Source organism: Nelusetta ayraudi, unplaced genomic scaffold, assembly GCF_046127955.1.
Source record: "Nelusetta ayraudi isolate G7.1 ecotype Tasmania unplaced genomic scaffold, CSIRO-AGI_Nayr_v1 ptg000042l, whole genome shotgun sequence".
NCBI classification, from domain to species: Eukaryota; Metazoa; Chordata; class Actinopteri; order Tetraodontiformes; family Monacanthidae; genus Nelusetta; species Nelusetta ayraudi.
Window position 1 is genome coordinate 21,432,643 of NW_027466092.1, and position 23,718 is coordinate 21,456,360.

Here is a 23,718-nt window from a genome sequence, read left to right on the forward strand (position 1 = left end):
GACTGACATTTAAAAGTTTCATTCTGGAGGCGTGAAAAATCAGAGCTTAGAGAAAAACAAATAATATAATCAGTGGTGGGCTGTGCATTTCACACTGAAGAATCCATACAAAATCACATTCACACATTACCTTAGCCTCTTATAAGTGACCAAGTCAAGCAACACTTCACACTTAATCACAATTATGAGTATGAAACAAAGGTCACTGGTACTGTTAGAAATTAACCCTTTAGGCACCATGGTCGCAAAATTGCGACAAAGCGTCATTGCTGAATTAAACAGGCCATAGCGGCAAATATGGTGCTGAAAGTAGTTACTACTTTACACCAGGAGATGGCAGACACCTGTGGCTTCAATCTGAGCAGCATTTGTGGGGGTGTTGATATTCAGATTTCAAATTCGCCTCAGTCGAGGAGACGAGGAAGTGGTTGTAGTGGGAGCAGAGAGAGAAAGACAGCGAATTTTACCAAGAATACATCGCCGAGAGGTTTGTTCGTTGACGAAGTACTTCGTCAAGTAATGTCGCCGGTGCGTCTTTACGCAGCGGCAGCGAGTCGATGCGCCACGACAGTCACCAAGCAGCGCATGCTTCGCCTCAGCGTGGCCGGGGTGTAGTGGGAGTAATCGGCGAATGAGGATGAGGGGACGTGGTGGGGTAAGCAGGAGTGCTCAAAACACCGCTAATGGTGACGGAGGGCGCGGGGAATTAGTGATCAACGTGGTAGAAGCTGTGGGAGGACACGCCCAGCCAGTGCCGTGGGAGGCAGCAGGGATGTTCGCGGTCACCCTGTAAATTACAGTGATGATGGCTGAGTCTGTTTGAGATATGTGGAAAATGATCAAAAGTGGATAAAACATTTTGATGAGCCTGTGGCGTATTGTGGAGACTGACATACAGATCCCTGACATCTGAAATAATACAAAAACAAACAAACAAAAATGTACTCCTTTCACAACGTTTGGGTCATACTGAAGATTTTTCCTCAATTACAGTCTGGCTTTATCTCTAACTGTCAGGCCGGGACTTGAGGCAGGACTCAGATGCAGAGGTTTAACAGAAAAGTAAATTTATTTCACAAGCAATTGTCCTTAGATCAGAGAGATCAAATAAACAGGCTATAAGAATCCTATTCTCACTGAGCTGGCAACAAAATCAAAATCACTCGCATGGAGGAAAAATGAATGAATAACTAACAAAAGTATACTCTAATAACAAATCTATGTTTTAACAAAAAATCACTCACAAGGAGGAAAAAGGGTGAATTCCAATTCCTCCCTTAACCCTCAATCTCAACCCTCAATCTCAAAAATGCGCGCTCCCGCGATGTGCAAGTGCTGTCCCGATTCTAAGAACGTCAAGTTGAGGGCCAAGTTTAAGGGCTGTATCGCCCTCAATATTGAGATTCTCCGGCACCACCCTTGGCAGTAAGGGCTACCCAGAAGGCATTGCGTATTTTCGCCAAGACATCTTCGAAAAAGATCGCGATGTAAAAGCGAGCTACAAATGGAAGTATTTTCTTAGTTAATAAAGATATAAATGTTACGAAACCATTGTATTGTCTTAGTTTAAGACTTTTTTATGGATTATTGACACCGTTGTTGCGTAACATTTTTTTTTTTTACTTTACAAAGTTTGTCAACCGGACCGGCGGTCCCGGCTTCACGTTACTTGTGTACCTCGTTGTGTAGCGAAGGAGGACTTCTTCCTTTTTCGCCGTCTTTTTTCTTTTTCTCCTTCTTCTTCTTCGTCGTTGTCGTCTTCTTGACAGACTGGACGTAGCTTTGGCGTAAGGCCGCCCCCCACAGTCTGAAGACGTAACTGCACTTAAGGGGTGTCCCATTTCTAAGCCCTTACACTTATTTTTGAGGGCCAAAGACTGAGGGTTAAGGGCGAGGGTTGAGATTGAGGAGTTAAGTGAGGAATTGGAATTGGCCCAAAGACTAACTAGTTGGCTGTGGCTGTGGCTGTGGCTGTGGCTGTGGCTGTGGCTGTGTTCGTGGCTAGACGTGACGGGCGAAGACACTCTGGCACAAGACAAGGGGAACGCAGACTATTTGAACACACAAGGTAACAAGGCACAGCTGGAAACAAGGGGTAACTGGGTCAGCCGAACAGGTGGAACATGAGGAGAGGTTGTGATCTGAAACGAGAGGAAGTTGTCAAAATAAAACAGGAAATGACGAGACAAAACCCCAAGACGAGACAAAACCTCACCACGGTGTGACACTAACCAATTTCAAGTCAAAGCCATTTGAAATCAAAATTAAGTATTTTCTTGAAAAAAAAAATCATTTTATATGATGCGAAAAGAACAGACTATGGAGAATAACTTCATCATATTTGCGGGAAAATGTACTGTAGTTTTCGAAGTATGTATCGGTCAGCAGAGAAGATCTTGCTGGCCATTTAAGCCCCCCACTGCATTAATTCAACCTTTGTACATTCTCAAGCCAAGGCTCACCACGAGTTCCAAGGGAGCACGCTCTGTAATGCACACCGCCACCTGTGCGCTTCCTGGCTGCGGATGCATTGCTGTGGCTACAGTAGCTACGGCAGGCCCAGCAGAGGTCATTTGCATGGTTTATGACTCTGGGTAAAAGGCAACGTGAAGCTGGGAAATGGGCAGGGATTTCCTGTTTGTGTGCATAAGACAGAGGAGAGGAGCGCGAAGACTTCCAGTGTTTGGGTGTGAGAGCCAACTGCTGCCTTCCGTGTGCACCGTCCACCGACTCTGAGATGTGCTGATAGAGGGGAGTCGAACTGCTTGGAGGTACGTTGTTACGCCGTAACAGGACACATGTTCGCCTGGCCGGCCCGCTGTGATGCTGCCTTTCTCCCGTTACTCTTGCTGCCTTGCTCTTTCCTCCTGAGGCCGGCTCAGGTTTTTTTGGGGGCAGTGGCGTCCTCCGTTCCGTCTCAGCCTCCCCCAGCAGCCTTTCAGATGCACTGCCCCAAGAAGAGAAACTGCTTTTCTTACTTGAAAGCACACAATAAACTGCTCCTCAGGCTCATCTCTTGCTTTTTTTTAAAGATGGAAAATAAGAGTCGCAGGGGATTTCAAAGAATTGCTTTTTTTCACTCCTTGTTTTGCGACACAACGACAGAGCAAAATGACACAAACGCACACACGCAGATCGTTTCATTTCATTTCATTCACGTGTTTTGGTGCGTCAGTGTGGGAGGCAGCAGAGAATGTTGACCCCGGGCCAAAGAGCTAATGATTTACCCCCAGGCTTCTGCTGCCGGACGTAACAGGTGGTGCCTACCTTTGAACCGTACTGCACTTCGCTCACAGTCACAATCTTTTTGAATGACACGCTGTAGTGACGCCTTAAGTGGCTCCGTTCACATGTTTTTTTTTTTTTTCCCCCACCCGATTGTTTCCATTGTTTGCAATTAGCGGGTAATTAGCTACTAAAAGCGAGTGACAGATTGCCGCTTGAAGTTACTGGAGCTTTAAAATATTTCCTCCCTGCCACTAATTACCTGCAATGGCTAATTCAATATCTGTGATATTGCCATGACAGACTGACAGGAGTTGAGATCTGAGAAAATGTTTGGCGCTAGAGAGTTGGTGACAGGGGTTTTGGTGCATCGTTTGAGCTGTAACGCTTTACCAAAGTTGACCACGGCTGCTGTTCCAGGCTGTATTGACAGTCAAGACGCCACACTCCCCCCAAAAACCACTCCATCATTTCTTACAGGCAGCTGTACTTTCGACTCAGAGAATTAAACTGCGGGTGGTCTGGAAAATATTCAAGCAGCATCTCTGGGTCATCTGCTGGAGCTGCCACTACTGGTGGACATGAGAAATAAGGTTTAGGATGCCGCCGCCTGCTGTTTCTGCTCTGCTCTCCCCTGAAAAAGAGTTTGCAAGCAGAATGTGAATAATGATACACATGCTGAGCTTCATCAGTCCGAGGTGGCCTTTAGACAGCAGTGTGGCAATAAAGGAAGAAAAAGGGGGTAGATATGTGTATTGTGTTGCATTATTGCTAATGGTGTGTTGGCAGAAATTCACTTAGTTTTCTAAAGTGATGTTGTTTTGCTTTGACCAAGTGGAATTCACATTTAATGCAATTTCGTGATTAGTTTTACAAAGTGACCTGGTCATTTACCTGATTCACACATTTTCTTTTATATTTGTTCTTGTAATTACATCACACACATATATATACATATATATATATATATATATATATATATATATATATATATATATATATATATATAAGCAGAAAAAATGCAATTGCATTTAAAAAAAAACAAAATCACAGCCAAAATAAACTAAAATAGGTGCATGTGTAAAGTTAAGAGTTTAGAGTCAGTAAGTCACATGGTGTCAATGCAGTTGAGTGATAAAGTTCCATTGCAAATCGTTTTACATAAACTACTGCCGGCCAAAGGTGAGAGTGGAAACGGGCTCACTGGCCTTCATTCAGTCGGGACGTCCAAGGCCACAGTTCTCTTTGAACCACTTTTACGCTATCCAACGATTGAAGCCCGTGGCCCTCTGCAGCATTTTTAAAATGACCTCAATGTGCAGTGAAGAGAAGAAGAAGTGGGTTGTCAAATGGTTTGAAAGGCTTTTATGGACAGCAAGATATTTTTCAGGGTTTTTTCCCTTTACTTTGCTATTTCTGGTGATTTTTAAAGCAATAAGAGTGGGTCATCATCTGTTAATGTTCAACGTTACAGAAATTCTAAAGCTGTCCTTGATGCACTCAAAGCTGAAGTTTTTTTTTAAGAGCACAGTTATGGGAAATATTTCAGTTGTCCATGCAAGAAAAACAAATCATGTTTTTTGATGGTCACCAGCTGAACCATGACATGTAGAGTGAAGAATAAACACTAGACTGGCCCCAGTGCCAGTCGTGGCTTGGACTCGGTCCCTAATTACAAATAAAATAATTATTATTGTGGCTGTAACATAAAATGCTGGTTAGATACAAACATAATGCAGCTATTCTGCATACAATAATGGGACATTATTATTATTTATTATTATTATTATTATTATTATTATTATTATTATTATTATTATTATTATTAATTTTTTTATTATTATTATTATTATTATTATTATTATTATTATTAGTAGTAGTAGTAGTAGTAGTAGTAGTATTAATATTATTGTTATTATTATTATTATTATTATTAGATTCCTCCCAGTTGCAGCTGGCTGGCTTTCAAACTAAATCATTGTCTTTCTTCTAGACAGAACAAAATGGTGCTTTATAGCAACACTACACACTCAACACCATCAACACCTCTTACCTGGAGATCCGAGGCTCTCTCACTGATAGTTGTTATGACACTATTGCCAAAAAGACCGAATATGTTGTCTCGAGCGCCTGGCCAGGTGGGGGCACTGTATCAGATACAGGCATGTCGTTCCTCTTTTTCAAAGCCAGTGAATCAACATTATGCAATTTCATCACTGCAATCAAAGTGCAACGCATAGATTTGTTACAATGTAAAAAAAAAAAAAAGAAGAAGGAAAAAACAGCGAGTGCGATACTGCCAATATTTTATTGACCCCCCCCCCCCCCACTCTGCTACGGTAGGATCGACTTGTGCCTGGATGTGGCTATTCTTTGCTGAAATTAGGAGCAGATTTCAGTCCCATCTTTGTAGTATTGATCTGATACGATACCCACGTTGGGGTTTGTATCATTGATATCCAGATTGATGCGCCAAACCACCAATAAACGGTGACCTCTGAAAAAAACAATTACAATTACAAAGTCAGTAAAACATCAGCAGAATGGCCCGTTGAATCAAATGCCGACAGCGGCGTACAGTCACATTAGAGGAGCCGTCCCCTAACCGCTTGCAGCCGCGGGTGGAGCAAGACATGGCGAGATATAAAAAGACAGATTGAATGGAGGAGTGCAGGGACCATTAGTGCCATCAGAGGGCTAAAGTGAAACTCTGTGCGCCGTCGTCTGCTCTCTCTCTCCCTCTCTCTCTCTCTCTCTCTCTCTCTCCCTATCCCTCCCAGTCTGTGACAAATATCTGTATACGCTGCGGATCATCCGAGAGGGGCTGATATAATGCACTTTGCTGTCCCCAAACGCGGGCCATGCATCAGCGCTTCGACCCTCTCCATACTCCGTACACAGTTCCTTCCCTTCCTCTCTGCTTTCATGGGATTTTTTTTTTTTTTTTTTGAGGGGGTGGGAACTAATGGTGCTAGCTGATTCCCGATGGCCTGCAGAAGGATGAGCCCCCCAAAAAGTGACAGAAAGATCTTATTTCAATTATTCTCTGCACTGCAGGGCATATATTAAAATCATGATCTGCAAAAAAAAAAAAAAAAAGAAAAGAATGAAAAAGGCTCTTCAGAGCGCTCTGTTTTCAGAGGCTTTTTTGCTGCTCTCTCTGGAGGACTGTGTTCATCCTGTTTTATAAGGCTGCTGCTGCTGCTGCTGCTGCTGCTGCTGCTGCTGCTGCTGCAAATCACAATCACAGTCTCTCTTGTTGCTTGTTATCTCTTCTTTAAATGCAGAATTGGAAAAAAAAAAAAAAAAAGAGTCCTTGAGCCAGCCTTCTCCGAATCCCTTTTAGGCACGCCCGCACTCACTCACGCACTCTGTGTCTAAACTTAGTATAATCAAACCGCTCAAACCGCCACACTCGTGTTCGACGTACAGATGGAGAGTCTTCATAGAGATGTTGTTTACCCTTCATGCTTGATGTGACAGGCTGTCCTCTTTTTCTGAGGAAAAAAAAAAAAGAAGATAAAAGCCGCACATGTGAATGCAGTGCACACTCAACTATCCCAAAGCGTGATGGAGTGGAGCGGTCGTGCATGTTCAAGGTTTCCGTGTGAAGACGCGGGTCATTTTAATCGTCACCGTGTCTTCTCACAGGACCGGGTGTAAAGTGTTGGGCCGCACAGGGAGCCGAGGCAAATAATGAGGAGGCGAGAGGCTCTAACGTGAGAGCACGGTCAATCCGCCGCCGCTTCTGGGAAATGTCACACAATGTAGCTCGTGTTTGATGACTTTGGGAGCTCTGCAGACTGTCTTTAACGCGCCGTTTGCCCAGAGAGGTTGTGCACGGCCTGCATCTCACCACTGCTCTCTCTGCGTATTGTGGGATGGCTCAGAGCGCTCCCATTTCATCCTGTAATCGTAAATAAAACATCCGTGGAAAAGCAGTAAATAATGTAAACACAGAGGGGGGTAGAGGGAGGGAATGGGACCTGTGCAGGAGGAGGAAATGGAGCGTTAAAAAGACAGGACATTTGTCAGCATCACCTCAGGGACAAAAGGCTCGTCCCCACCTGCAGTGGCTTCTGCACACAGCCCCATTCGAAGAATCTGGCCTGTTCGAGGAGCCCTGCTTTATATTTTCAGCATAGCTGGGCAGCTTTCTTTGTCACTCTCATGCAATTAAAAACTTTTTTTTTTCCTTTTTCAATAGTCCTTCAAAAAGAGAAAATGGTCAAAAACAACCAAATACATTTGTACAACAGGACTTAAACCCTATTATCCCAAAAAAAAGAAAAGAAAATCACCTAATTTACAGGCATTTGAAAATTTGTTCCATGTGAAAATGGTCACAGATTTAAAAAGTCAGTATTTTTGCTGAGAGTAGCCAGGTAGCCTTTTCTCTCCCGCATGTAAAGACCTTCGCGGGAAATTGCGAAAGCTGCAAACACACAAGCTAAGTAGGAATTTTATTGCGTCACTCACCTTACTCAATAAATGCATTTAAAAATAAACACAGTTAAAATGCTTTAATTATCTGCAGCATTCACAGAAGAAGACTGAGCTCTGTGTAGGTTCAAAGTGCTAAACAATGTGAACGAAAACAACACGCTGAATTGTTAGTGCATATGCATCATATCCTGTTTTGTCCGGTCTCACCTGGCTACTTTTGCTTCTCACAGAAATTAAATACCAGGAAATTTTCCAGCTAGGAGAGCATTATATTATTGACTAAAAGCTGCGAAATGTACTGTTTTTCTTATCTTCAAATTTTATATATATATATATATGTGTGTGTGTGTGTATATATATGTATGTATGTATATATGTATGTATATACATATCTATATATATATCTATATATATATATATATTTTTTAATACATTTTTAATGTTTCATGTTTAATGCAATAAAAAGCCTTTTAGATCTCCAGAAAACAGCATTTTTAGCGCATCTAGACAAACAACACAGTTTTTGCTTCTTGTTAAAACTATGGATTTGTTTAGAATGTCCACATGTTTGATTGGTGGACAGGATCAAATTCTGGCTGATGCGGTTGATAATGACATGGAAGATGTATCAGAACCCTTTATGATATCACATAAGGCTAATTTTCAAAACTGCAGATTAAATGAGATGCTTTCCTTCTTTCCAGAGAATTATTGTAAGGACACTCTTTTCCCTTTTTTTTTTTTTTTTTTTTAGAAAACATTGTAAAGAGACTCTTATTTGTGTGACATTTTAGGATATAATGTATTTGACCCACTAAGACTTTGAATAACATCATTAAAAAAAATAATAAAACTCAAAGTCTGCAATAAAATGTCTTTAGAGGATAAAAGAGAGACTGCCTCTTGTCTAGCTGATGTTAAAGTTTATAGCAGAAAAGACTGTGTTAAAATGCTATGGTACTTTTTTGAGTTTATAATCTTCATAATCAGTGCTCAGTGGCTTAAACAAGAAAAACAAAACAAATATGCTTTAGTCCAACTAAAATCGGAGTTTGAGAACTCTGATTGCAGTTGGAGAACTCCGATTAAGACACCTAGATAATGCAATTGGAATTCGAATTTCTCCTTCATGTATAGGCCTTAGTCAGAGTTTAACTGGACAATGCGTGTGGCGTTTTTACGAGTTTGTGTATAACTAAGGACACTGCTTTGGGCCATAAGTGGCTCGCCAGTAGTGGTAAATCATCACTTAAAATAGGGTTTCAAAAAAGTATATGGTCCTCATAGTTTGAACTGCTTTAGTGGCAAGGCACAGAGGGCCTGGGCGGGCTTCGAAGCCCAGACTCCCGGGTAATAGTCATTCACGCTAACCATTCGGCCTAAGGGCGCATGATCAATTTGAGGCACAGTGACAAGCGTCAACTGTCACATTTTGCTACCAATAGATATGAGAACTAAGCTTATGGGGTAAATTGTATTAAAATATTTTAAATGAACATATTTTTACACAACAATCAATAAAGTGCAGGATGGCTTTTTACAAAGGAATTAAATAAATAGAGCAAATACAAACGAAAATAATAATAAGTACAACTCAGGATAGTGATGCTCCTTGTGCCACCACACACAACAACGTCAACACCGTCATGTCAAATCCTTTATGTGTCCTGCTTCTTCTTGAAAGTAAAACCCTAAAATTCTAGGTGTGCAAATCATTCAAAATGAACTGTAAAACTCTCCGTCTCCTTCTCATTGCCAAATCCATCCCCCATCAATATCTCTCCTCCACGAACAGTCATCAGTTAACACAGGTTTCTTTTTCTTCTGTGTGGAACAGTAGACCGAGGGCATAGTCAAGCTTGGCCATACAAAATCCCTACTCGAGCTGCTGGCCCTCTGGTATTATACAGCACGTATACGGCTAATACTACAAATCCCAGAATGCTCAGCTGGTATTCTGGTGCCTCAATCAGGACAGGATGTTCATTGAAGGATATTATTATTACTGAATTGATTTATTGTTACTTTATTTTCAAATCTATTTTTTGGAAAAATGCTACTGTTGAAATAAATAAAAAAGAGGCACAGGTACAGTTTTAATTTACATTTTATTTATATTGATGACTTTTTTTTAATTATTATTATTTCAAATTTCAGTTTAGCATGTGTGCAGTATTAGGTTATTTTGCTTGTTCCATATTCAGGTTTAAGAAAAACTCGTTTGGGTCCATATAAAAAGGTTCACTGTCATATCTGGAGGAAGATTTTTTCAACAAATATCAATGTTGGCCCGCTGCTTCGTCCAAGTTTTACATTTTGGCCCACTGTGTATTTGAGTTTGACACCCTCGACCTAGGGTAACAGCTCTCTTTTTTCACTGTGTTACTTCCTTTTCCAGGCATATTTCTTCTTACTTCTTGTAGCACTGAGTAGCCGTTTGTCATTCAAAACATTGCAGTAAAACTCTGAACAGAACTGTTCAAAGTTGAGAGTGTTCAAGAGCCTCTGCCATTTTGGTTTGCTGCTGAAAAGAACAAGTGATCCTTATTCTTGAGGGACGGTTGGCAACTCTATCCGGATCACTCTGAGCCACTGTGACGCCACAAAGTGCAGAATCGAAGACATTATTTTGTTGCAGCCCTCCAACAGCACACGCCGTTGTTGTCTGCTTGGCCAGAGAGTGATCAGCACATTGTCAAAAAATTCACAAATATACACATCATGTTTGTAGCTATTTTAATGAAAGTAAAAAAACAAAACAAAAAACAGTTGTCTCAGGCCAAATCAAAATGTTACCTCGATGCTGGCTTAATTTATTAATACCTGAAGAAAGCTGTGCTTGCTGTGAGTCTCGGTAGCTCACAGAGGTAGACAGCTGATAGATATTTTACTGAGTTTTTTATTTGGGTGAAATGAAGTCCAGCTCGACGCCAATTTGCGTACATCATATTTCCTTCTCCTCCTCATTTTCTTTCTTTTTTTTTTTTTAAATGTCATTAGTACGTAGCGCTCACTTCCAAGAGTATATTCGCTGAGGTAGATGTGTGTCTCTACCGTAAAATCGGCAGTAATATGTTGTGTATGTTTGTAAAGTTTTGACCTATCCGCTGACGGCACACCTGCAGCTGTTTGGTGAGGAAACTTGTTAAATTGAAGACCACAACGGACATAACACCGGCGTTGCATCACACTCCAGTTGTTTTGTTATTGTGCAACAAGACGTTACAGTTTTTTTTCCAATTGCTAAAACACAATATTGCAAACTAGCCTCGTTTTACCAAAACACTAAACACAATTCACAAAACCACACACCCAAACTGCAAAACACCTCAGATATCCTGCAAAATGAAGCACTGCAACCAAAAACTACATATAACATTATCAAAATCAATCTTTTGCACCACATGGCACACACTTCATTCATATTACCAGATTTTTGTCTAACCAGCTACACACTGTTGGGCAGAATGAAAAGCACTCTCATCTTTGGTATGCTTTGCCATGATACGATAGTAATTGTAGAAAGCTCTTAGATTGTTCACATGCACAGAAATATTTGTAGATCCACACGCATGCTGTTGAAACATTTTTTTTTTTTTTTTTTGACCAAACAAACAAACAAATGTATTTACACTGGAGTGAGCAAACATATGCTCCCAAAAAAACAGTTGACAGAAAACAAAAATTGCAGAAAAAAAAAAGGCAAGATAAAAAAATTAGGCAGCATCTTGCCGCATGGCTGGGTCTGGCCACAACGCCTCGTCCACATCACAGGCAATATCTTCCCTTGCCAGACATCGAGGGAAGAAGCGCCTTGAGTGCGTTATCCATCCTTGAATCGCACCCACATCAATTTCATCACATGCCTCTTCCATAGAATGCACAAGAGGCATGTGCACAAAGGGCTGCAGGTCGTATACTTTCCACCACCATGCCGAAAAGAACTCTTCTATTGGGTTCAGAAATAGTGAGTATGGTGGGAGGTAATGCACGATAAATGATGGGTGGTCAGCAAACCAGTTTTGGACTGGTGCTGCACGATGGAAGCTCACATTGTCCCATACTACAACGTACCGGCTTTGATGGTTTGCATCATTCATGTGCTGTGGTGGTAGTATGATGTTGTGGAGTCTGTCCAGAAATGTGAGAATGTGGGCTGTGTTGTATGGTCCAAGGATGGCATGACGGTGGAGAACACCATGCGTGTTGGAAATGGCAGCGCACATTGTGATGTTCCCACCACGTTGGCCAGGAACATCTGTAATAGCTCTGTGGCCAATGAGGTTTCTTCCCCTTCTTCTGGTCTTTGCTAGGTTGAACCCAGCCTCATCTATAAAGATGAACTCATGTGGAATTGCATGAGCAGCCATTTCCAGTACCCCCTGAAAACAAAGAACAAAATCAGTCAATATGGTGTTATCCAGTAGACTGTGTGTAGTGTACTGCAGTTAATGTTGTACTTACATCCACATATGCTCGTCTGAGCTCTTTGTTTCTTTGTGAGTTTCTCTCAAATGGTACCTTATAAAGTTGTTTCATCCTAATTTGGTTCCGCTGTAAAATGCGAGCCAATGTGGACAGGCTGACTCGTTGGATGTTGCTGAATACGGTGTTGTCCTGGATGATGTGGCTTTGAATTTCTCGTAATCTGATTTCATTCCTTTCCAAAACCAAGTTTACTGTGGCAGCTTCCTGTACCCCAGTGAACATTTGGCCCCTTCCTCCACCATGGCTGCGTCTCTCTGTCCTTTAGAGAAACAAAATGATAAAACATATAGGGCTTGGTCAATGAACAGTGGAGTAAATTGTACAGGAAACTTGCACACTTACTGTAGTGTGTGAATTCAGCCATTCATGAAGTAAATGGGTGTCCACCAACTGATACACTATGACATGAGGTGTTCTCCATAGTGTGAAAGAAATGTTGGTTACATACCTGTTCTCCAGTCTAAATGTCCAGATGACAGAGGCGACAGTAAAACGGCTCAAGTTAGGCTGCACTCTCTGTCCAGCCTCTTGCATTGTCAGCCCATGGTTGGTGACATGATCCACTAAGGTTGCTCTGATTTCATTTGAAAGTCTTCTTCTTTGGCCAGGAACTCCTCTACCAGCTCTACCCCTACCTCTCACTCTTCCTCCCGCTCTTATTCTCCCCCTCCCTCTTCCTCTTCCTCTCTCTGCAATGTCTTCCATTGTTGTAAAAGAAAAAGGTGCTCACCTCTTGGTCTTTTTATAGTGCTTACTTCCTGATTGAAGTGTTAACAATTAACCAATGAGGTGTTTGGCCAGGTGGCACATATGTTGTCCAATTACCTCATGTAGTGTCATTTTGAATTGCAGTGTTTTGAAATGGCAAACATGTGACTTTCTGTTAGGTTGTTGTGTCTTATGCAGCGAATTGTGTTCAGTGCATTTAAAAAGTGCCATTTTGAATTGCAAAATGTGTGTAAAGCAGAAAATGTGTTTAGAGTTTTGGAGAAAAGATTTTGCTCTCTGTGTGTCAGTTTAAATAACTGTGCTATGTATGTCATTTTAGTGTGCTAGCAATTGGAAAAAACTGTAACTAGAAATTAACACACTGAAAAGACTGATATCGCCCCCTAGTGTTGGGGAGGATGACACGTTCCTCGAGAATAATTCGATTAGTTTAGCTGCATGCATCCAGGGACAAGAGAGAAGTCAGATTAGAGGAGAAAACTGGATTTTGAGCGTAGCTCGATTAAGCAGCGCATGTAAACGTGTAAATTCGTAGTCAGTAACCTGATAGCTGTGTGCGTAGTCCATTAAGTAAATTGAGCTCAACGTCAGCAGTCAGGAGCCTTTGACTGGGAAGTTGCTATAATGCCATTCTGCTGCCTGGAGGTGACAGTCATTCCTGGAACAGGTGATTCACTCTGAGCCCCACCCCCTCGTTGGCAGGGGGGAAGTGAATGATTAGTGCCCCTCACCACCATCCCCACCACCATCCCCCAATATGCTTTGCTGCTTTGTATTAAAACCAAACTCTGCCTTTTATTCCCTTCAGGGTTTATTAAGTGGACCGGTTGCCATAGTGACGCGTTGGCAGGATATTGCCAGGATAAGCTGTAATGGGTCTCCTGACGCAATTCTCTCTGCTCCTGTGGAAGAATTTCACTCTCCGGAAGAGACAAAAGGTACACTTGTGCTCACTGAACCTCCTCCCACCTCTTTTTATTGTTAAAATCTGTGTGTGTGTGTGTGTGCGTGTGTGTGTGTGTGTGTGTGTGTGTGTGTGTGTGTGTGTGTGTGTGTGTGTGAGAGAGAGACTTCTCCATCTGGCAGCTCAAAGAATCTAGTCCCAGGGTTGTGTCGTCAAGGGCGGCTAAGTTATTCATAGGAGGGACAGGTAATGGGAGGGATTTACTCTGAAAATTGTCTCCTATAGGGGCAGGACGCCTCGGACTCTCCTGCATGAGAACAAGAACGATTCCACCTTAATGCCAACCAATTTGAGGTGTCACCTTCAATTTTTCCAGATATATCTCTTGTGCACTTTATGTCACATCGCCCGCGTTTTAACACTAACAAAGCCGGTTTTTGTCCTAATAGGATGGGATGGCCAGAGACGAATGTTAAACGAAGGGAAGGGCAAGGACTCCAAAACTTTAGAGCCAGTACGAAAAGTTTTTCCATTTCAGTCTGCACTTAAAAACACCAGAAGAAGAAAAGGAGGAAGAGGCTATGACAAGTTGTAAACAAAGAGATCAATTCGGATGCTACATTTGCAGCTGCTTTTGGGGAACTGAGAATCATTAATTATCACAAAGAGTTCCATTAAAAACCACTGTGCATTGTGGTAACTGAGAGAAAAGGTTTATCCACAGTAGAAGTTATGCTTCGTATCCCGGTTTTTCCTTTTGGGCAACCAACAACAATAAAACAACTAGGGTGACAGCACAAATCATCTGTCACCTTTGACTTAATAATCAAAGAGCCTGAAAAGGGAAAACTGTCATAGTCATTCAGAAGGGAGCAGCATACAAAAAAAAGTTCAACGTGTGTAAGAGCAAGATAATTTCAATTGACAATTACTTTTGGAGATTATTGTTTGACTTAAAAAGTCCAGTACCTATTTAAACACTGATTATGGTTACAGCTCCAGGTTACAGCAAAACAGTATTGTTTAAAGCATATTAAATATTCATTTGAATAACCCAAGATGTCCAGATTCGGTAGAAACTGAGTCTTAAAAGAAAATGCTTTTATTAATCACTTTTTTTTAAGCTTTTTTTTTTTTTTTTAATACGTTTCAGTCATATCTGAGACATGTCTTGAACACTTTTATTTGTCTAGTTGGTAAAGTTATTGAGGCCCCTGTCATTGCTTTTAAAACAGACAGTGCTGTGTGCATGTGATTGGCTCAAATTATAAATCTTGGGAATAATAGAGGTCACCCGCTGCTGGGAGAAAATGGCTACCGAGTTGTGTCAAAAACTGCATCTGGAGGGTCAGTGGAAGCAGTGGAAGCAGCTGTCATTGCGTATGAGTCATAGCTGTAACTAGATGGATGTATATGACCGTTACAGAGGGATACATTGTGCTCCTTGATTAATATCGCAGCAATGGAGATCAACGTGCCAGCCCCTATGTGGTTCTCATTAGAGGTCAAAGCAGGGCAGTTGTGCAGAGGATGAGATATCTTCACAAATCAGTGTTAAAATGAATCAAATTTCACCACTTTGAAACCAAACTGGGAAATCTCATTTTTAAATTGCTCAACTACTGTGCTCAACTGTCACCCTCAGAGTATTAAAGAACCTTCTGTTTTCTGTGGCCTTGTTGTGTGTGCACGTGTCTGTGTGTGTGCCAGGAATGTGGAATATTTGGTCAATGTCAACATGAAATGATGTTATTAGGCAAAACCAGCGGGAGTTAGCAAGGACAGTGTTGCTCGTGAAGGGCTCCTGGAAGTTAATGATCAATTATATGAATGCCTCACTAAGCATTTTAAGGTTTTATAACAGGCATGAAACCGATTTTATGGTTCAGCATTTCACACAATTTCATAGGAGGAGATTATCTATTCACAAAGACGCTAGTGTCCGATGGCAACTACCCGGGAAGCCAGACATTGAGAAAGTCGCCCTGATCTTTGTGTTCCCTCTCCGTGCCGTTTCTCCAGAATACATTATGATAATTCACGCTCTCAGCAGAACTGCATCTTCTCTGACATGCAGACTGCAGGGAATTAAAGGACGGAATTAGAAATTCCATCTAGCTCCTTTGAATTATATGTACCGTAACTGCCTGCAATTTTCTCATCTGTAATTCAGAAAAATATGGAAGTGGAAAGTCACTCAAGGCCTTTATGTAGCAGACTGAACTAAATGAAATGTGTCAACCTCCCCACCTTCATTGCAATTCTTCTGCAAGAACCAAACTTAAATTCATAAGGTTCCCATGGTGCTGAGGAATAACAAGCGATTTACACAGAGCTGTATGTTTTCTCACCTCTGTCTGGCCTTTAGTTTAACTGTGCACACAACCAACTCAATTCAGATGCCTTAGCCTATTATTCCTGCTGATGTACCTCAACAGACGTGTACAGTATCTCAACGTCTTACCAGAGCCGGTACAGGGAATTAACTGAGGAGCTTTGCAGCCTCTTCCTCTAAGCAGGTCACTCCACCAGATATATAGGGAGGGATGAGTGCACATGCTGTCAGGGGGGCAGCTGAGGTTAGTAGGGAGGACTGGACTGGGTCTGTGCAGCGTTGTAGAGCAATGATGCGCTGAGGGAGGAGTAAAAGCCTGGATGGCAGAGGGTAAGGGGGGATGAAGAGTCAAGGAAAGATGAGCGGCGGCATTGTAACAGCTGCACAAAACCCCCTGCTGCACAGAGTGCCTGCACAAATGGTACTTGTGTGGGTGCATGTTATCTTCACTTATATTGAAGGACACATGTTTTCCAAATTCAATATAAATATCCCTAGCAACATTTTTTTTGTCTCCCAGGAAATTAGAAAAGTCTATATTTAGCACACAATAACACATATAACAAGTTCCAGAAACTGTGTGCTGCAACACCAAGATCTGGTATTTAAAGTGTCACAAAAGGCACTGATACACCTCCCAGATTATAGTTAACACCACTTACTCTTTCCTCCCTCTTCAGCTGCCTGCTATCCAAATGCCCAGGACTTGTACACTTTTGAATGAGGCTGTACAAATGGTGTAATGCTCAGCTCTCTGAAGAGCAACACAGTTCTATTTCTTTGGTGGAGTAATTAAATGTTGGGCTGCTCCAGTGGAGTGCGTGATGAAAAGTAAACATGAGAAAATGGGTACAATGTAGGACCTTTAAAAAACAGCACCCTCTGCAGTTGCAGTTGAAGTTAAAAGATGCAGGTGTGTACAGGTGGAAGCCTGGACACTGTAGTTTAGAGTACGGATGAATGTGGTCTGTCACTTAAGTTTAAACTGGGATAATTATGGTAAAGAACTTGGCTACAATTATGGATAGCGCACATGGCTACATACCTGGCTGCTGAAGTAGCTGTACTGATGGAAAAGAAGTGGTTCCATTCGTAGAATGCAGTGCGTACATGCGTACATGTGCAGTGGATGTGGAGATCAGACAAGGCATGCATGGTAGTTTTTAAGGGTGCACGATAAATATCGGCCCGATCAGGAATTATGACGTCATACCGATAAATCCGATATTATTGAAAATGGCTCCGATATAAAAGCTCCAGTCAAGATTGTGCGGATTGCCAGTGCTGTGCTGTATGTAGTGTGGTTAGGCGGGTGACCAAATCAAGCGCTCCCTTTCTCCATGGATGTCCTACCTGTGCCGTAATCAGGGCGTGGTTTTCTCCAAAAACCTCCTAGAAAAAAATCTTGCGCGCTGCGAGCCTAGCGTGTGTGACAACAAACATGACGTCGATTGTGTTGGACTACTTTGTCGTGTCTGAAGAAGACCTTTCGCGCGCTATTTGCAACGAATGTTCGGCAAATGTTCCACGAGGGGGAATAATGTTGGGTTTCACCACAAACCTTATGAGCTCCCTCAAAAACCAGCATCGCCACGACGGTGTTTAAAAAGTCTACGAAGACGCTTGCGCAGCTAAAGAAGCTGCCGCAGCGGTTGATAAATGCAAAAGGTTGGGCAGAGACGACCCGAGGTTTTGAGGTGGACGACCACATCTTTAACATCGTTGAAGATGAGGGCTTTTGTCGGCTAGTAATCCGCTTGGAGCCACGGTTTGTACTTCCGAGCCGCCGCTATTTTTGTGTTTTGTGTTTGCCAGCGGGATACGACGCGATGGCGACGCTCTTGCATAACACTGACCGATGGAAATAGGGACATAAGCTTCTCTACTGAATTGGGGACATGTGATATTAGCCCTGTAAGCTTGCTAAATCTGACAGGATAAGGACTTGAAAAATACACCTTTCAATATGTTTAGCTAAACATGTCTGCAGTGATTCACGTGTCAGTTGTGCATTTATACTGTATTTTTGTATTGCTTAAGAGTACAATGAACCATTTCAGTTTGCAGTACTTGTTAGTGCACTTTGTGAATCTTTATGCAAGAAGAGTTTGTCGACTCCTGAATTTTAAATCAGCCTTTTGCATCCAATGCTCATTAAAACACAAGTCGTTTGTTTGTTTGTTTGAATTAATTAATTAATTAATTAATTAATTAATTAATTAATATGTGTACTTCTTGGTTTTTGTCCTTTGAGGGCTTCTCTTCAAAGGACTCCATTTCCACCTCCAGAACAGGAACCCCATTAATGTTTCCAGGAGCATCCAGATCGACTCCTTTAAGTTATCTCTTGGCATTTGGTTAGGACAAATCTACTGGTAAAATGAGTTAAATCCAGTTTTTCTTACTTCCAGGTGTGCACAGACTACAGGTGATGGTCTTGGTATCAGTCTTGAAAAGCAGGAACTTATCTGTATCGGTATCGGCTTGAAAAACACATACTGTGCATCCCTAGTAGTTTTGGCTCTGGGAGTCACAGGCTGCAGTCACTCACTAAATCCTGTAAGTGCTTTGAGAGAAAAGCAGGTCAAAGCGTACAGTCCAAGCCATTCACAGACAGGTAGCTTTCTGTGGCCTTCGCAGCAATTCATCAGCTGCAGAAACATTAAAGCTTTTGCTCAACACCTTCCCCACCCACCAACAGAAATGTTTGTCTACACAACACATGAAAATTGTATGGAATAAGGGCTGCTTGTGCTGGTTTCTATTAGGTGCGTCTGGTGGTTGAGGTGCTATGGCCTCTCTTTCTCTTTGTCATTCTGGTGTCAGTACGCTCCACCAACAAACCAATCCATAAAGGAGAATGTGAGTATACCAGCATTTCTTTTTATGTCCTTCCAAATGACCCCTCAGATTGTTTTGTTTTCCATGACACAAGTTAATTTAAACTCAAGTTAAGTTTAACTAGAAAGTAAGAGAAAATAAATGGACTGTAAGTCCAGCCAAAACAAAATGAAAAATCTTGCTTGGAAACAGAAAACAAGAAATATAATGTACACCGTTTTTACTGATGTGGTAGAAACCAGCATCATGCATATACCAAAATGTTTTTGTGAAAGTCTTCCTCAAACTGGCAATCATAGTCTTGGTTTAAAAAAAAAAAAAGAGAGAGAAATATTCGGAAGGTTTTTGCACTAAAATAAAAAAGGACAGATTGTCACACAGATGTCAGTGTTTCACCAACAGTTCATCCATCAGGGAAACAGGAAGCAGTGTTCACCTTTTGTTTTTGCAGGTCATTACCCAAATAAAGCCATGCCATCAGCTGGACTGCTGCCCTGGCTTCAAGGTATGATTTGTAACATGGACAATCCCTGTTTGAACTATCCAACGCCTGGAGAGACTCCGGGTCAAGTCAACAACTTTAACAACTCCATGTAAGCAGTGTTTTTCTCCCCTTCACTCCTCACACAGGAATGAAAGTGAATACACAATAATCTCACAATATGTTTGCCTTGACCATGCGGTTTTTATGATGTTCCTCTGCCATGTAAGGATTTCTGGGATGCTGATCGAGCTCCAAACCCTTTTGGTGGATAGATCCATTATCAGCAAGGCGCAGCGGCTTGCAGATGACATCGACCAGTGGAATTCTCTCCTACAGTACAATCCTGATGTTGGTAAGAGGACCACACAAATCTCAATCAACAGTGACATTAGGGGTGTGCAGATGTGAGTGCCTTCAAATAGATGCAATAACCGGATGGAGAAAAGAGAGACTTGTTATGGGAAACAGGCTTTGATAAAAAAAAACACCCTGCTACATCTTCATTAAGTGCCCTTCATCAAACCTGGTGTCTCCTTCACGTCGATGACAAGTTGGAGGATTTGTTATTCCCCTTTATACCTCAAATACAATGACATCATTATTTATGATACAATTTGCTGTGCCAAGCGACAGATCGTTTATCTTGATAAGTTGCTGCTTTGCATTAGGCTCATTTAGCTCGATGATATTCATATTTTCATACGCCACCTCATTTGCAAGAAGACAAAAGGGCGGTGGACGCCGCTGATCAACAAAGGACATCAGCATTTGCATGTTTTTTTTTTTGGGGGGGGGGGGGGGGTCACTGGCATGTAATATACAAGATTAAATCCAACAAAGATCTAAGACGGGATATAATTAATAGCACGAGCTGTGTGACATGCAAGCACAAAGGGTCATTAGCAGGAATGAGAGGTGGTGTGCTATATCAAACGAACAGGATGGCAGAGGCGACTGTGTGGTCCTTTCTCCAGCATGGGTTGGTGAAGACTCGGGTGGTCACTTCAGTCAGAGTGGGAAACAATGCACGTAGAGTGCCTGCAGCTTGTTCTATCTACCCCATCATCTAATCTCGCCATGGACCTGTGTTTAAGTAGAGAAGCAGGTCTCGGTCAGAATCAGTGGCTGCCGCAAAAGCAATTAATTCCAGGGCAACTGTGTGTGTAATGTTCATTTTGAAACATTTAATGTGGATACCTTGAATAAGTCGACCGTCAACCTCTCCACGTGCACGGTCACACTTCCAGGTCTTGTTCAGTTAAAATAACACAAGCCCTTCATCATCTCAACAACCTGGACATAATAAGAGGTACAGGCTAAAGTGCACTCACAAGTTCATTAGCATCACTGCTACACCAAGACAATGAAAAAAAAAAAAAAAATCAGCTGGTTTCTGAAGCCCACTCCTGTGTGCTGACCACCTGTGGGCCGCAAATCAGGAGAAACCCTGTTGAGTAGCAATTTATCTCTTTTTATACCTCCAAGGTGATCAACCCCTATCTGTGCCAATTAGGACTTTAATTCAATAGTTGCTATAATAACATGAACTCCCTATTTATTTATTTATTTATTTATTTTTTAGCCTCCAGCTGTGTTGGAGTTTTTTTTTGTCCTTTCAGTGCTCTTGGGCTTGTTTGAATTTGGCCCTCAAATTTGAAAACTTGAAATTGAAGGGAAGCAAGGGAAGCCAAGATGACCATAGACATAGAGGAAAAATAAAAATAAGCTCCTGGTTGGTACCTTTTTCTGCATGTCATAGGGGAATAAAGATGTAAGAATAATCAGAAATGAGGCTGGACCCAGAAGGCTGCAGGGTTAATGTGGAATGGGCAAACTATCACTGCAATGTTTAGTTTCTGAACGTCCCCCACTAAACGAATGTAACAAGTCTTGATGTATTCTTTCAGCTCAACCAGTCATCCTGCAGAGTCTTCTACGAGACAATGAGACTTTCTCCACTCACCTAGTTGACAATCTGTCCGTACCACCTGCAGTCGTCCAGAGCCTCATGAGAGCTGAGATTAAACTCTCTCCGGTAAGTGTGGCATCTCCACTGCGCTTGTCATATTTTTGATGAAGGACTCCATAGCTCCCCCCAATGTACAAGAATCCTTCCTGCCTGAGAATCTTACATTTGAACATTTGGTGATAAAATGTCCAGGCTAAGTGCCTCCTCTGGGTATTCCATAGTCTGACAGGCATAATCAAAGCAAACTGTGGTGTTGTCACAAGAGGCTGTGCGCGGCGGGTGATTTGAAATTGAATAATTCTGCCACGGCGATGACAGCATCTTGTCTGCCTTTCGATTGATACTGGGGTATTTACCAGGATCAGATGAGCCGAGAGGCAGTAATTATGTTTCTCTGACAAGAGTGACAAGAATACTTACACACAGTGTGTTCTGATTAATCGAAACCCTTTTGACTGTGTGCCATGCTGATGATTGAAACAGGCCTAGAAAGTAAAAGTTCATGTGTACTTCTGCATGCAGTGTCTGGAAGCATGGACAAGTGCAACCAAACTCATCTCTCCCCTCACCCCATAGAGGTGGAGATACAGTACAATTCAAGCTGACGTTAATCAAAGTATTTTTACACTTGCTGTGCAAAACAGAACAGTCTATTTTCCACGTTTTACTGAGGCTGACAGCTATCTTCCAGATGATGGCCCTCCTGACGCCAATAGACCTGAAGCGTCTGGTGTGTGAGGGGACGGATTTGGATCAGTATGTCTACTTTGGCAGCCAAACTGAGAAGGAGGCTTTCCAAAACGTCAGCTGCACCCTCAGCCCCCAGCAGCTGATTAACTCACAGCAAGTGCTGCTGCAAAACCTTCAGCCGAGGAAGGTTTTGTCAGAGGTGAGGTATCCTCTTTTGTCCCACCGTGTCTCCAAATGAAGTCTAGTGTTGGTTGGGCATCTACAAGATTAACTAACACAGAACCATTTTTCTCTATTATTCCACCCCTTACACTAGGGGTGCTCAATACGTCGGTCGCCATCTATTGGTTGATTGCGAAGGTAGTTTGGGTCAATCGGAGAGAGAGAGAGAGAGAGAGAGGGAGAGAGAGAGAGGGAGAGAGAGAGAGAGAGAGAGAGAGAGAATGTTGATCATAATGTTAAATGTGCTGTATTTTGTTTTTTATGTGCTGTATTTGACTGTGACAGTCGACACTGTTCAGATCAGTTGTCAAATAAAGTAGATATAAAGGAAATTTCACTTTAAATCTGAAACTATAATGAACAAAATCAACGTATACTTTAAATACCTGCATTTTGTGTGAGACCAGACAGTTTTTTTTTTATTTCTTTTTTTTTTTTACCCACAACGATACTTGAGACAACAGTTGGGATGGGCAAAAGAGTTTCACTGTTGTTTTCAAAACTACCTGGGTTGTTGCGCGATGTTGCAATCCTCGTGTGAACCGATCGAGTCGCAGTGCGAGGCGCCTCGCTCGTTAAAGCGGTTTGCGTGCTGCAGCGCGCGCACACTGCAGATGTGCCGCAGGTACTTGGAGCTGCTGCTAGCAAAACGTCTGCATTTTACACACACACACACACACACACACACACACACACACACACACACACCCCAACTATCCCTAACCTACGTCCCGAAAAAGACACAACGATACTGCAAAACATCTTACGTAAACATACTTTTACTAATCAAATAAAACATAGGCAGTTATAACCTAAACACTTAAAAGCGTACATGCACATGGGAACATGTTGACCCATTTAATCCTATTTATTTATTTATTTATGTATCACTGGACAACAAATATATTCATGAATTAATATGTTTTCCAAATTTATAGTAGGTGGATCTTTTTGACTTGGTCATTTTATAAGCTTGCTCGTGGGGCCCGGTTGGTTCTCTCTGATTGTATAAAGTGCTTTGAGACGCCTTTGGTTGTGATTTAGCGCTGTACAAATAAAAGTTTATTATTATTATTATTATTATTATAAGTAGTTTGCTAGTTGAAAAAATGTGTGCACACCTGCCCTCCACCATCTGTGGAATTAACACAGCTGTTTGACTTGTCGGTCGAGTTTTCTGCAATGAAAATCGCTGCACCCCCCACAGATCCAGAATCAGCAACAACTCACACACCAGAATCGGAGGGGGTATTTTGTATTCTTTTTCTTTCTTTGCACACTGTGTAAGAAATCATTTTCTTTACCGCAGTGTCCATTGTTGTTCTAAATGCCTTTGTCACAGCCACCCCTGTGTCTTCAAGTGTTTCTTTTCTTAACTGGAATGG

General features: G+C 41.9%; 1 protein-coding gene across 1 annotated transcript in view; it reads left to right on the forward strand.

The window, feature by feature from the left end:
• The first annotated feature begins 2,568 nt into the window (after nucleotides 1–2,568).
• LOC142894320 (phospholipid-transporting ATPase ABCA1) overlaps nucleotides 2,569–23,718 on the forward strand; it is a 158,012-nt gene continuing 136,862 nt past the window's right edge. Inside the window, exons 1-7 of the mRNA XM_076035585.1 lie at nucleotides 2,569–2,771; nucleotides 13,697–13,826; nucleotides 18,896–18,989; nucleotides 19,420–19,561; nucleotides 19,680–19,804; nucleotides 21,360–21,487; nucleotides 22,113–22,310. Of these exons, the coding sequence (XP_075891700.1) occupies nucleotides 13,761–13,826; nucleotides 18,896–18,989; nucleotides 19,420–19,561; nucleotides 19,680–19,804; nucleotides 21,360–21,487; nucleotides 22,113–22,310 (753 nt within the window). The 5' untranslated portion in view covers nucleotides 2,569–2,771; nucleotides 13,697–13,760. The remainder of the gene's footprint in view (nucleotides 2,772–13,696; nucleotides 13,827–18,895; nucleotides 18,990–19,419; nucleotides 19,562–19,679; nucleotides 19,805–21,359; nucleotides 21,488–22,112; nucleotides 22,311–23,718) is intronic.